The 14,610-nt window shown below is 44.9% G+C and overlaps 1 protein-coding gene across 7 annotated transcripts in view; it reads right to left on the bottom strand.

Moving 5' to 3' along the window:
* The window catches only part of ttll5 (tubulin tyrosine ligase-like family, member 5), a 508,510-nt gene that overhangs the window by 64,762 nt on the left and 429,138 nt on the right, over positions 1 to 14,610 (bottom strand). For all 7 annotated transcript variants that reach the window (XM_063045983.1, XM_063045976.1, XM_063045953.1 and 4 more), the window contains exon 30: positions 13,392 to 13,533. In XM_063045983.1, coding sequence (XP_062902053.1) covers positions 13,392 to 13,533 — 142 coding nt within the window. The remainder of the gene's footprint in view (positions 1 to 13,391; positions 13,534 to 14,610) is intronic.

The raw sequence follows: 14,610 nt of genomic DNA, 5'->3' as shown, positions 1-14,610 counted from the left end.
CCACCTGCCTTGTCTTTCTTCCCGGACCTCCTGTCCCATGATCCTCTTGTATCCCCTTTTGCCTATCACCTGTCCAGCTCTTGGCTCTATCCCACCCCCTTCTGTCTTCTCCTATCATTTTGGATCTCCCCCTCCCCCTCCAACTTTCAAATCCCTTACTCACTCTTCCTTCAGTTAGTCCTGACGAAGGGTCTCGGCCTGAAACGTCGACTGCACCTCTTCCTACAGATGCTGCCTGGCCTGCTGCGTTCACCAGCAACTTTGATGTGTGCAGCTCTATAAAATTCTGGTTAGGCCACACTTGGAGTACTGTGTCCAGTTCTGGTCGCCTCACTATAGGAAGGATGTGGAAGCATTGGAAAGGGTACAGAGGAGATTTACCAGGATGCTGCCTGGTTTAGAGAGTATGCATTATGATCAGAGATTAAGGGAGCGAGGGCTTTACTCTTTGGAGAGAAGGAGGATGAGAGGAGACATAATAGAGGTATACAAGATATTAAGAGGAACAGATAGAGTGGATAGCCAGCGCCTCTTCCCCAGGGCACACTGCTCAATACAAGAGGACATGGCTTTAAGGTAAGGGGTGGGAAGTTCAAGGGGGATATTAGAGGAAGGCTTTTTTACTCAGAGAGTGGTTGATGTGTGGAATATACTGCCTGAGTCAGTGGTGGAGGCAGATACACTTGTGAAATTTAAGAGACTACTAGACAGGTATATGGAGGAATTTAAGGTGGGTGGTTATAAGGCAGGCAGGGTTAGAAGGTTGGCACAACAATGTGGGCCGAAGGGCCTGTACTGTGCTGTACTATTCTATGTTCTATGTTCTATGTTCAAATACTCATATATCCAGTTCCTTAGAATACCTTAGAATATCTTCCAATAACTTTCCCACTAATGATCTAATGATCTCAGGATCACAGGATCACAGACCTATAATTTTCTGGTTTATTCTTCAAGACCTTCTTAAACAGCAGAACAATATTAGCTATCCTCCATTCTGCCAGTACCTCAACTGTCACTAACAATGATTTAAATATCTCTGCTAGGGCCCCTGCACTTTCTGCACTTGCTTCCCACAGTGTCCATCTTGTCAGGCCCTGATTTGCCTCAAGACAACAAACATCTCCTCTTTTGTAATCCGTATAGAGTCCATGACTTCACTGCTGTTTTGCCTCACTTCTATAGACTCTGTCTCCGTCTCCTGGGTAAATACAAATGCAAAAAAAAATCCATTTAAGATCTCCCCAATCATTTTTGGCTCCATGCATAGATTACCATTCTGATCTTCCAGAGGACTAATTTTGTCCCTGTTGCTCTTAACATATCTGTAGAAGCTCCTTCACCTTGTCCACTTGAGCAACCTCATGTCTTCTTTAGCCCCCTGATTTCTTTGTTAAGTGTTCTCTTGCATTTCTGATACTCCTAAAGTACCTCATTTGTTCCTATGTGATTATATTTACCATGCACTCCTTTTTTTCTTAACTAGGTCCTCAATATGTCTTGAAAATCATGGCTTCCTAAACCCGTTATTCTTGCCTTTTATTCTGAAAGCTCATACAAGCTTTGTACTATCAACATTTCATTTTTGAATGCTCCCACTTACCAAGTACACCTTGGCCAGGAAACAGCCTGTCGCAGCCTGCACTTGCGAGATCCTTTCTGATACCATCAAAATTGGCCTTTCTCCAATTTAGAATCTCTACCCAAGGACTAGACCTATCCTTTTCCATAATTACCTTGAAACTAATGGCATTATGATCACTAGATGCAAAGTGTTCCCTTACACAAATGTCTGTCAACTGCCCTGTCTCATTTTCCAATAGGAAATCAAATATTACACACTCTGTCACTGGGACTTCTATGTACTGATTAAGGGAAGTTTTTTGAACATACCTGACAAACTCTATCCCATTTACTCCTTTTACAGTATGGGATTCCCAGTCAATATGTGGAAAGTTAAAATCACCTACTATAACAACCTCATGTTTCTTGCAACAGTATGTAATCTCTCTACAGATTAGTTCCTCTAAATCCCACGCACTGTTGGGTGGTCTATAATATAGCCATATAACATGCAGTATAATATAACATGGTCATACCTTTCTTATTCCACAGTTCCACCTGTAAACCCTCACTAGGTGGGTTCTCCAGTCTGTCCTGACTGACAACTCCCGTGACATTTTCCCTAACTAGTAAGGCTACCCGCCCCCCCAACCCTGTTAATGCCTTCTGCTCTATCTTGTCTAAATCAACTGAACCCCAGAATACTGAGCTGCCAGTCCTGCTCTTGCTGCAACCAAGTCTCACTAATTGCTGCAATATCATAATTCCATTTGCTGATCCATGCCCTGAGCTCATCTGCCTTTCCCACAATATTTCTTGCATTGAGATACATGCAACTCAGTACATTAATTCCACCACGCTCAACATTTTGATTCCTGACTTTGTCTGAGGTCTTACCAACATTTTTCCCCACAACCACTACACTACCTGTTCTGTCACTCTGGTTCCCTTTACCCTGCAACTCTTGTTTAAATGCCCCCATGTAGTACCAGCAAACCTTCCCATGAGGATATTTCTCCCGCTCCAGCTTAGGAGCAAACCATTTTTTCTGTACACACACACACAAAATAGAACATAGAACATAGAATAGTACAGCACAGTACAGGCCCTTCAGCCCACAATGTTGTGCTGACCCTCAACCCTGCCTCCCATATAAGCCCCCACCTTAAAATCCTCCATATACCTGTCTAGTAGTCTCTTAAGCTTCACTAGTGTATCTGCCTCCACCACTGACTCAGGCAGTGCATTCCACACACCAACCACTCTCTGAGTAAGAAACCTTCCTCTAATATCCCCCTTGAACTTCCCACCCCTTACCTTAAAGCCATGTCCTCTTGTACTGAGCAGTGGTGCCCTAGGGAAGAGTCACTGGCTATCCACTCTATCTATTCCTCTTATTATCTTGTACACCTCTATCATGTCTCCTCTCATCCTCCTTCTCTCCAAAGAGTAAAGCCCTAGCTCCCTTAATCTCTGATCATAATGCATACTTTCTAAACCAGGCAGCATCCTGGTAAATCTCCTCTGTACCCTTTCCAATGCTTCCACATCCTTCCTATAGTGAGGTGACCAGAACTGGACACAGTACTCCAAGTGTGCCCTAACCAGAGCTTTATAGAGCTGCATCATTACATCACGACTCTTAAACTCTATCCCTCGACTTATGAAAGCTAACACCCTATAAGCTTTCTTAACTACCCTATCCACCTGTGAGGCAACTTTCAGGGATCTGTGGACATATACCCCGAGATCCCTCTGCTCCTCCACACTACCAAGTATCCTGCCATCTACTTTCTACTCTGCCTTGGAGTTTGTCCTTCCAAAATGTACCACCTCACACATCTCTGGGTTGAACTCCATCTGCCACTTCTCAGCCCACTTCTGCATCCTATCAATGTCTCTCTGCAATCTTTGACAATCCTCTACACTATCTACAACACCTCCAACCTTTGTGTCGTCTGCAAACTTGCCAACCCACCCTTCTACTAGTCACAATCCTCCAATCCTCCAATCTGAATGTACTCCCTCCACCACCACCTGCAGGCAAGCCAATTCTGAATCCACCTGGCCAAACTTCCCTGGATCCCATGCCTTCTAACTTTCTGAATAAGCCTACGGTGTGGAACCTTGTCAAATGCCTTATTAGAATCCATATCGATCACATCCACTGCTCTACCCTTATCTATATGCCTGGTCACCTCCTCAAAGAACTCTATCAGGCTTGTAGACACGATCTGCCCTTCACAAAGCCATGCTGACTGTCCCTGATCAGATCATGATTCTGTAAATGCCCATAGATCCTATCTCTAAGAATCGTTTCCAACAGCTTTCCCACCACAGACGTAAGGCTCACTGGTCTGTAATTACCTGGACTGTCCCTACTACCTTTTTTGAACAAGGGGACAACATTCGCCTCCCTCCAATCCTCCGGTACCATTCCTATGGACAATGAGGACATAAAGATCCTAGCCAGAGGATCAGCAATCTCTTCCCTCGCCTCGTGGAGCAGCCTGGGGAATATTTCGTCAGGCCCCATGGACTTATCTGTCCTAATGTATTTTAACAACTCCAACACCTCCTCTCCCTTAATATCAACATGCTCCAGAACATCAACCTCACTCATATTGTCCTCACCATCATCAAGTTCCCTCTCATTGGTGAATACCGAAGAGAAGTATTCATTGAGGACCTCGCTCACTTCCATAGCCTCCAGGCACATCTTCCCATCTTTATCTCTAATTGGTCCTACCTTCACTCCTGTCATCCTTTTTTTTCTTCACATAATTGAAGAATGCCTTGGGGTTTTCCTTTACCCTACTCGCCAAGGCCTTCTCATGCCCCCTTCTTGCTCTTCTCAGCCCCTTCTTAAGCTCCTTTCTTGCTTCCCTATATTCCTCAATAGACCCATCTGATCCTTGCTTCCTAAACCTCATGTATGCTGCCTTCTTCCACCTGTCTAGATTTTCCACCTCACTTGTCACCCATGGTTCCTTCACCCTACCATTCTTTATCTTCCTCACCGGGACAAATTTATCCCTAACATCCCGCAAGAGATCTCTAAACATTGACCACATGTCCATAGTACATTTCCCTGCAGAAACATCATCCCAATTCACACCCGCAAGTTCTAGCCTTATAGCCTCATAATTTGCCTTTCCCCAATTAAAAATTTTCCTGTCCTCTCTGATTCTCTCCTCTTCCATGATAATGCTAAAAGCCAGGGAGCAGTGGTCACTGTCTCCCAGGTACTCACCCATTGAGAGATCTGTGACCTGACCTGGTTCGTTACCTAATACTAGATCTAGTATGGCATTCCCCCTAGTCGGTCTGTCCACATACTGTGACAGGAATCCGTCCTGGACACACTTAACAAACTTTGCCCCATCTAAGCCCTTGGAACTAATCAGGTGCCAATCAATATTAGGGAAGTTAAAGTCACCCATGATAACAACCCTGTTATTTTTGCACCTTTCCAAAATCTGCCTCCCAATCTGCTCCTCTGTATCTCTGCTGCTACCAGGGGGCCTATAGAATATCCCCAATAGAGTAACTGCTCCCTTCCTGTTCCTGACTTCCACCCATATTGATTCAAAAGAGGATCCTGCTACATTACCCACCCTTTCTATAGCTGTAATAGTATCCCTGACCAGTAATGCCACCCCTCCTCCCCCTTTCCCCCCCTCTATCCCTTTTAAAGCACTGAAATCCAGGAATATTGAGAATCCATTCCTGCCCTGGTGCCAGCCAAGTCTCTGTAATGGCCACTACATCATAATTCCATGTATGTATCCAAGCTCTCAGTTCATCACCTTTGTTCCTGATGCTTCTTGCATTGAAGTACACACATTTCAGCCCTTCTACCTTACTGTCTTTACACCGTTTATTCTGCTTCTCTTTCCTCAAAGCCTCTCTGTATGTTAGATCTGGCTTTAGTCCATGCACTTCTCTCACTGCTCTATTGCTCTGGGTCCCATCCCCCTCGCAAATTAGTTTAAACCCTCCCGGACCATGCTAGCAAACCTACCTGCAAGGATATTGCTCCCCCCTCGAGTTCAGGTGCAACCCATCCAATCTGTACAGGTCCCACCTTCCCCAGAAGAGATCCCAATGATCTAAAAATCTAAAACCCTGCTCCCTGCACCAACTCCCCAGCAACGCATTTAACTGCCTCCAATTCTTACCATCACTGTCACGTAGCACTGGCAGCAATCCTGAGAACGGCACCTTTGAGGTCCTGTTCTTCAGCCTTCTGCCTAATTCCCAAAACTCACACTTCAGGATCTCATCCCTCTTCCTGCCTATGTCGTTGGTCCCAACATGTATCATGACTTCTGGTTGCTTTCCCTCTCGTACCAGGATGTCGTGCACCCTGTCAGAGACATCCCGGACTCTGGCACCCGGGAGGCAACAAACCATGCGGGTGTCCTTCTCACATCCACAAAATCTCCTGTCTGCTCCCCTGACTATAGAGTCTCCAATGACGACAGCTCTCCTCTTCTCCGTCCCACCCTTCTGCACCACCGGGTCAGACTCAGTGCCGGAGGCCCTGCCACCGTGGCTCACACCTGGTCGGTTGTCCCCGCCAACAGTATCCAGGACGGTAAACTTATTATTCAGGGGAATGGCTACAGGGGTGCTCTGCACTACCTGTCTACTCACCTTCACTTCCCCCCTCTGACTGTCACCCAACGACCTGCTTCCGACAGCCTGGTGTGACTACCTCCCTGCAGCTCTCATCTATGACTGCCTCATTCTCCCTTACGAGTCGAAGGTCATCCAGTTGCTGCTCCAGATTCCTTACACGGTCTTCCAGATCGCCCAGCCGTATGTACTTCTGGCAGATGTGACTCTGTGGGAGAGGGGAGTTCCCCCAAGACTGCCACATCTCACATGAGAGGCACATCACCGTCTCAGGAGACATTGTAAAAACTAACTGCGAGCTAGCTTGTCGTCCGCCTCTTCTCGTCGAAGCCGCTCGAGTCCAAGCCTCAAAGCTCCACTCCTTCACTGGCCCACTCACGCACAATATTTTGGAATAGCTTTTTTCCCTCTGCCATCAGATGTCTAAACAAACACTACCTCACTCTTTTTGCTCTCTTTTTGCACTATTTATTTATTATTCTGTATATTCTTATTGTAACTTACAGTAATTTTTATGTATTGCACTTTCTGCTGCTAAAAACATCAAGCTTCATGAGATCTGTCAGTTTTACATAGAAACATAGAAAACCTTCAGCACAATACAAGTCCTTCAGCCCACAAAGCTGTGCTGAACATGTCTTTACCTTAGAACTACCTAGGCTTACCAATAGTACTCTATTTTTCTAAGCTCCATGTATCCATTCAGGGATCTCCTAAAAGACCCTATTGTTTCCGCCTCTACCACCTCTCATCCTCCGCTGCTCCAAGGAGAAAAGGCAGAGTTCACTCAACCTATTCTCAAAGGCATGCTCCCCAATCCAGGCAATATCCTTGTAAATCTCCTCTGCACCCTTTCTGTGGTTTTCATGTCCTTCCTGTAGTGAGGCAACCAAAACTAAGCACAGTACTCCAAGCGGGGTCTGACCAGGGTCCTATATAGCTGGAACATTACCTCTTAGCTCTTAAACTCAATGCCATGATTGATGAAGGCCAATGCACCATATGCACCAGTCAACCTGTGTAGCAGCTTTGAGTGTCCTATGGACTTGGACCCCAAGATCCCTCTGATCCTCCACGCTGCCAAGACTCTTGCCATTAATACTATATTCTACCATCATATTTGACCTACCAAAATGAACCACCTCAAACTTATCTGGGTTGAACTCCACCTGCATTTTAATAAACCTTATTTTGATCAAACATAGCAAGATGGTTCACCAACACCCAGACCTCGTCACATAAGAAGATATTATGGGAGGTGATCAAAGGTTTGTGTGAAGAGGTAGGTTTTACAGTGGATCTTAAAAAAAACAGGAAGGGAGGGAATTCCAGAATTTAGGAACCAGGCAGCTGAAGATGCAGGTGATGGGTCTTGACTCAAAACATCAACTGTCCATATGCCTCCACAGATGCTGCCTGACACACTGAGTTCATGCAGTATCTTGTCTTTTGCTAGCTGATGGCAGGGCCAATATCAGAATCAGAGGAGCCTAAATGAGAATATAAATTAAGCCTATTGTTGGGAGAGGTGCCTTGGTAGGTCAGTATTCACAGAGGTGGTTGGTTAGGATACATGACAGCATGGCCACAGGGAGTGAAGCAACGGAAGCAACAATAACCAAATCTTCAGGTTAACAGAGGCAGTTTAATAATGTCAGCTGCAGGCGAGCTGACGCAGAGAACACTAAGGTAATGAATCTTCTAAGTTTCTGTGGATGAATTGTGGAGAGCATTCTGACTGGTTACATCACAGCCCGATATACAGGCTCCAATGCACAGGATTACAAGAGGTTACAGAGCGTTGTAGATTTAGCCAGCTCCATCATAGGCAAACCCCTCCTCACCATCAAAGATATCTTCAAGAGGAGGTGTCTCAAGAAAGCAGCATCCATCATGGTGCCCTCACCACCCAGGACATACCTTCTTCTCATTACTACCATCAGGGAGGAGATACAGGAGCCTGAAGACCCAAACTCAACAATTCAAGAAATGCTTCTTCCCCTCTGCCATCAGATTTTTGAATGGCCCACGTATTTCTCATTATTCCTTTATTTTGCACTATTTACTTATTTTGCGAGTTATGACATCTTTGCACAGTACACCTGTTGCAAAATAACAAATTTTACATCATATAAGACAGTAAATTTGATTCTGATTCTGAATAAATTGGCTTGGTCTCATACAGGCACCATGGACAGTCACTGACTGAGAGACAGTGCACGTGGCAACATCAGTAACAACCAGTGTGGAATGCAGTACATACTCTGTGTGGATTAGACAACCTCTTGCTGTAGTTCACTGGGTCTGGTTCTGTGTCAGAATTTTTAGGTCCCCGATTCAGCATCAGTGCTCATCATGCAGGGATGAAAACTTTAAAGCCTACCAAGTTCTTGCTGATCTGTAGTCATAGCTATAAAATGGATGAAAAAGACCCACTGAGCTAAACTGGCCCTGGCATGAGGAAATCTGCAGATGCTGGAAATTCAAGCAACACACATCAAAGTTGCTGGTGAACGCAGCAGGCCAGGCAGCATCTCTAGGAAGAGGTACAGTCGACGTTTCGGGCCGAAACCCTTCGTCAGGACTAACTGAAAGAAGAGCTAGTAAGAGATTTGAAAGTGGGAGGGGGAGATCCGATATGATAGGAGAAGACAGGAGGGGGAGGGATGGAGCCAAGAGCTGGACAGTTGATTGGCAAAAGGGATATGAGAGGATCATGGGACAGGAGGCCCAGGGAGAAAGAAAAGGGGGAGGTCTGTCCGCCAGAGAAAGCAGGATCTCCTAGTGGCCACACATTTTAATTCCACGTCCCATTCTCATTCTGACATGTCTATCCATGGCCTCCTCTACTGTAAAGATGAAGCCACACTCAGGTTGGAGGAACAATACCTTATATTCCGTCTGGGTAGCCTCCAACCTGATGGCATGAACATTGACTTCTCTAACTTCCGCTAATGCCCCACATCCCCCTCGTACCCCATCCGTTATTTATTTATATATACACATTCTTTTTCTCTCTCTCCTTTTTCTCCCTCTGTCCCTCTGACTATGCCCCTTGCCCATCCTCTGGGGTTTCCCCCCTCCCCCTTTTCTTTCTCCCTAGGCCTCCTGTCCCATGATCCTCTCATATCCCCTTTGCCAATCACCTATCCAGCTCTTGGCTCCATCCCTCCCCCTCCTGTCTTCTCCTATCATTTCAGATCTCCTCCTCCCCCTTTCAAATCTCTTACTAGCTCTTCCTTCAGTTAGTCCTGACGAAGGGTCTCGGCCCAAAACGTTGACTGTACCTCTTCCTAGAGATGCTGCCTGGCCTGCTGCATTAAACTGGCCCTGGTGCATTTCTGTAGTGTTGTGGATGCCAGCAGATGACAGGGTCACTGCAGTCGCTTGCACTAACCCATCAGAGGGAGAACAGCCAGGCCTGAGTTCCTAGGGGGTGCCAATGGCTGGGGAACACAGAACATAGAACAGTGCAGGCCCTTCCGCTCACTCTTCCTATAATGAAGCAATCAGAACTGAACACTGTACTATATGTGTAGTTTAATCAGTTTTATAGAGCTGCAACATTACCTTATGCCTCTTGAGTTCAATCCAACTAATTAAGGTCAATACACTATATGCTTTCTTAATCACCCTATCAACTTGCGCAGCAGCTTTGAGGGATCTATGGGCCTTAGACTCAAAGATCCCTCTGTTCCTCCCAATTGTTAAGCCTCCTGTATAGAGTCATTAAGCCATAGAAAAGTACAACACAGAAACAAGCCCTTTGGTCCACCTAAGCTGCCATTTAAACTGCCTATTCTCATTGACCTGCACAGGGACCATAGCCCTCCATACTGCTACCATCTATGTACCTATTCAAACTTCTCTTAAATGTTGAAATCGAGCTCACATTCACGACTTGCGCTGGCTGCTCATTCCACACTGTCATCATCCTCTGAGTGAAGAAGATCTTCTTAAAGTTTTCACCTTCCACCCTTAACACATGACCTCTTGTTGTAGTCCCGCCAACCTCAGTGGAAAAAGCCAGCTTGCATTTACCAATCTATAACGCTCATAATTTTGTATTCCTCTATCGAATCTCCCCTCATACTTCTACATTCCAAGGAATAAAGTCCTAACCTATTCAATCTTCCCTTATAACTCAGGTTCTCCAGTCCCGGCAAAATCCTTGTAAATTTACTCTGTACTAACATTCTTATTTACATCTTTCCTGAAGGTAGGTGACCAAAATGCACACAAAACTCCAAATTAGGCCTCACCAACATCTTATACAACTTTAACATAACATCCCATCTCATGTACTCAATACTTGATTTATGAAAGCCAATGTGTCAAAAGCTTTCCTTATGACCCTATCTACCTGTGACATCACTTTCAGTGAATTATGGACTGATATTCCCAGATCCGTTTGTTCTTCACACTCCTCAGTGCTCTATGCTCGCTTTAACCATCAAGACATGGAGGAACCATCATGAACTCCCACAGCTCCCAATGATCCTGTGATAATCGGACTCTCAGGCTGTCATGCAAGCAGCCTTCAGGAGTGTGAATCATAAAACGCATCTGGCCCAGAAGGGATACCTGGCTAAATACCTGTGCTGATCAGCTGGCTGGAGCGTTCACTGAAATCTTTAATCTTTTGCTTTGGTAGTCAATTATATTGATGCCTAAGAAGAACGTGGTAACTTGCCACAATGACTATCATCCAGTAGCACTTACATCCACAGTGATAAAGTGTTTTGAGAGGTTGGTAATAAAACATATCAGCTCCTGCCTGAGTAGTGACTTGGATCTGCTCCAGTTGGCTTACCAGAGCAACAGGTCCATAGCAGATACCATCTCACTGGCTCTTCACTCAACCCTGGAACATCCGGACAGCAAAGAAGTATACATGCTCTTTATTGACTACAACTCAGTATTCAATACTATCATCCCCTCAAAACTAATCAGGACCTCAATGCCTCCTTGTGCAATAGGATCCTTACTTACAGACATAGGTCAGTTTGGATTAGCAACAAAATTTCCTTCAAGATCTCCATCAGCACAAGTGCACAACAAGGCTGTGTGTGTGTGCTTAGCCCTCTGCTCTACTCTCTTCGCACTTATGACTGTGTGAATAAGCACAGCCCCAATGCCATATTCAGATTTGCTGATGACACCACTGTCGTAGGCCAGATCAAAGGCGGTGATAAATCAGCATTTGGGAGGGAGATTGAAAATCTCACCGCATGGTGCCATAACAATAACCTTTTGCTCAATGTCAGCGAGAGCAAGGAGCTGATTATTGACTTCAGGAGGAGGAAACCAGAGGTACATGAGCCAGCCCTCATTGGAGGATCAGAGGTGGAGAGGGTTAGCAACTTTAAATTCCTCTATGCTATCATTTTGATGGACCCAGCACGCAAGTACAATTACAAAGAAAGCACGACAGTGCCTCTACTTCAGAGTCAGAGTAGATCTGGCATGACATCTAAAACTTTGACAAACTTTGGAAGATGTGTAGTGGAGAGTATATTGCCCGGTTTCATCACAGTCTGGTATGGAAAGCCTAGTGCCCTTGAATAGAAAATCCTACCAAAAGTAGTGGATACAGCATGGTCCATTACAGGTAAAGCCCTCCCCACTATTGAGCACACCTACATGAAGCACTGTCCCAAGAAAGGAGCATCGATCATCAGGGACTCCCACCAGCCAGGACATGCTCTCTTCTTGCTACTGCCATCCGGAAGAAGGTACAGCAGCCTTAGGACTTACACAGCCAGGTTTGGGAACAGTTATTATTCCTCAGCTATCAGTCTTTTGAACCAAGGGGGATAATTTCACACAACTTCACTTGCCCCATCATTGAGATGTTCCCACAAGCTATAGACTCACTTTCAGGGATTCTTCTTCTCATGTTCTTGATATTTATTTATTATTATTCTTTCTTTCTTTTTTGTATTTGTAGCGTTTGTGTCTTTTGCAGATTGGTTGAATGCCCAAGTTGGTGCAGTCTTTCATTATTTCTATTATGGTTATTATTGTATTATGGATTTATTGAGTACACCCGCAAGAAAATGAATCTCAGGGTTGTATATGGTGACATATATATATACACTTTAATAATAAATTTACTTTGAACTTTTGAGCTTTTGCACTAAGGAGGTGCCAATCAATACCAGGGAAGTTGAAATCACCCGATTATTTTTGTACCTTTCCAAAATCTGCTTCCCGAACTGTTCCTCGGTATCTTTGCGCTATTGGCAGGGAGGGGTGGTGTCTATAAAATACTCCATTAGAATGAACGCTCCATTCCTGTTTATGACTTCCACCTACATTGACTCAATTGATGAAACCTCCCTTCATGCAGCTGTTCCTCCTTCCTTGTCCCAGTTGTACATCTAAACCCCAGAACATCCAACAGCCATTCATGCTCTTGTAGCATTTAAGTCTTGTAATGGCCACAACTTACACAGAAAGAGCCAGCAACTTCAATGAGATTAATCAAAAACATTCAGATATTGAATTTAATTAGGACAGATTTCTGGTAACCTTCTGTAATGCCCTGGTTCATATTTTTACTGCTATACTGTATGTAAGGTGCTAAAATCACTGTATGTACTGCTACCTTATAGTGCTCTTGAGTATTGGGAAAAGTTTTCATGTCTGAACAGTTAAGTAAGTCAATAGATTAATTAATTGCATGAAACACTTGCAGATGACTCAGTGAGGTAGTGCTGCACACATACAACAGTCCCATTTGGTTGCTGACTACAGTCTGAGAGATGTTAAAGCACCTGTCTATACATCATTTCAGGAGTTCAGACAGGGATGGTGGGACAGGTTTTCTGTCCTTTTAAGACAGGTCATGCCAAAGCAACCTCACCCCTCCCGCCATCCCAATCATTCAGTTTACAATGGACCCAGTGTGCATTTTCCACAGCTACTGGTAACCACTCCCAGTATTGGTGGTTGTTAGACTGTGTTGAGCCGATGATGCCCTGTGTGGACAGTGGTTTGTTGTCAAGTGTGAACATTGGTGTAGCATCCAGTGTGGGCATTGATGCAGTATCCAATGTGGGCATTAGTGCGGTGTTCCAAGTGGCCAGTATGGGCATTGGTGTGTATCTAGTGTTTCGTTCCCTGATCAGGTGATAGCTCCACCTCCCTCTACCCGGGCACACACTGGACTCACTGGTCTTTACCTGGTGCCGTGCTTGGCTGGCATCCAGCAGCTGGCGGCTGTGCTGATGTTGCTGCTGCAGCTGTTGCAGTGTGCACTGGAATGGCATCTCACTGGCACCGAACTGGTGTCTGTGCTCTGGGTACCTGACGTCCATTGGATCACTGCAGGAAGGGACAGATAGAGGCGGTTCAGAGGCAGACAGGACTGAAAGGACAAAACACATCTCACCAACTGGTCCCTTCACTTCCTGGCATGCATACGAGACACGTCACCATGATCAGCATCAAATACCAAAAGTCCCACACACTTTGTGGAACTCATCTCATTGGGTGAGAAGCTGGGGTTGACAGAATGACATAGAACCCCCTCCTGCCATGTTGCCTAGAGAAGAGACCAAGAGAAGTAATCCAGAAGCAACATGAAAATGATGCCAAACCACTGAACAAAGTGTGCGAGCTACACTTAGCACTCATAGCCACACTCTTCTGCAGCCAATGAAACAGGTCAGCCTCACAAACCTGCCGTGTCGCGTTATAAATAGTGGTGAACGAGAAGAGAAGACAACCTTCCACCCTCAATGAAGGCAGAAGCCAGCTTATGGATTTATTGAGCATGCCTGCAAGAAAATGAACTCTGAGTTTTATATGGTGACACATATATACTTCAATAATAAATTTACTTTGAACTTTGTATATGGTGACATATATATACTTTGATAATAAATTTATTTTGAACTGAAGTCATTGTCAGCCAGAAACTCTGCACAGTGAACTATCTCTCAACTTCCCACCATCATATAAACCAGTCAATTCACTTCATAATATGTGATTTCAAGAAATGGTTGAGACCACTAGAGACAGAAGCCATGAGCCTCATTCTGCTCTAGCTCCATCTAAAATTATTACCACTGAGGTTAGCCGTATCCCAAATAACAATGAGTCATGAGTAAATGACAAAAACAGAAGAACTGGTCATTGACTTCAGGAAGGGGATACTGCACATGCTCCTATTTATATCAATGGTGCTGAGGTTCAGAGGGTTCAGAGGCTCAAGTTCCTAGGAGTGAACATTCTGGGTCAACAACATAGACACGATGGCCAAAAAAATTCCACCAGCATCGCTATTTCTCAGGAGGCTAAAGAAATTTGGTATGCCCCCGTCAACTTTTACCAATTTTATTGAAGTATCCTAACAGTGTTGATGTGCAGAGGGATCTTGGAGTCTAAGTCCACGGCTTC

Source organism: Mobula hypostoma, chromosome 1 (genome assembly GCF_963921235.1).
Source record: "Mobula hypostoma chromosome 1, sMobHyp1.1, whole genome shotgun sequence".
Classification (NCBI taxonomy): domain Eukaryota; kingdom Metazoa; phylum Chordata; class Chondrichthyes; order Myliobatiformes; family Myliobatidae; genus Mobula; species Mobula hypostoma.
This window is presented reverse-complemented; position numbering and strand designations above follow the sequence as displayed.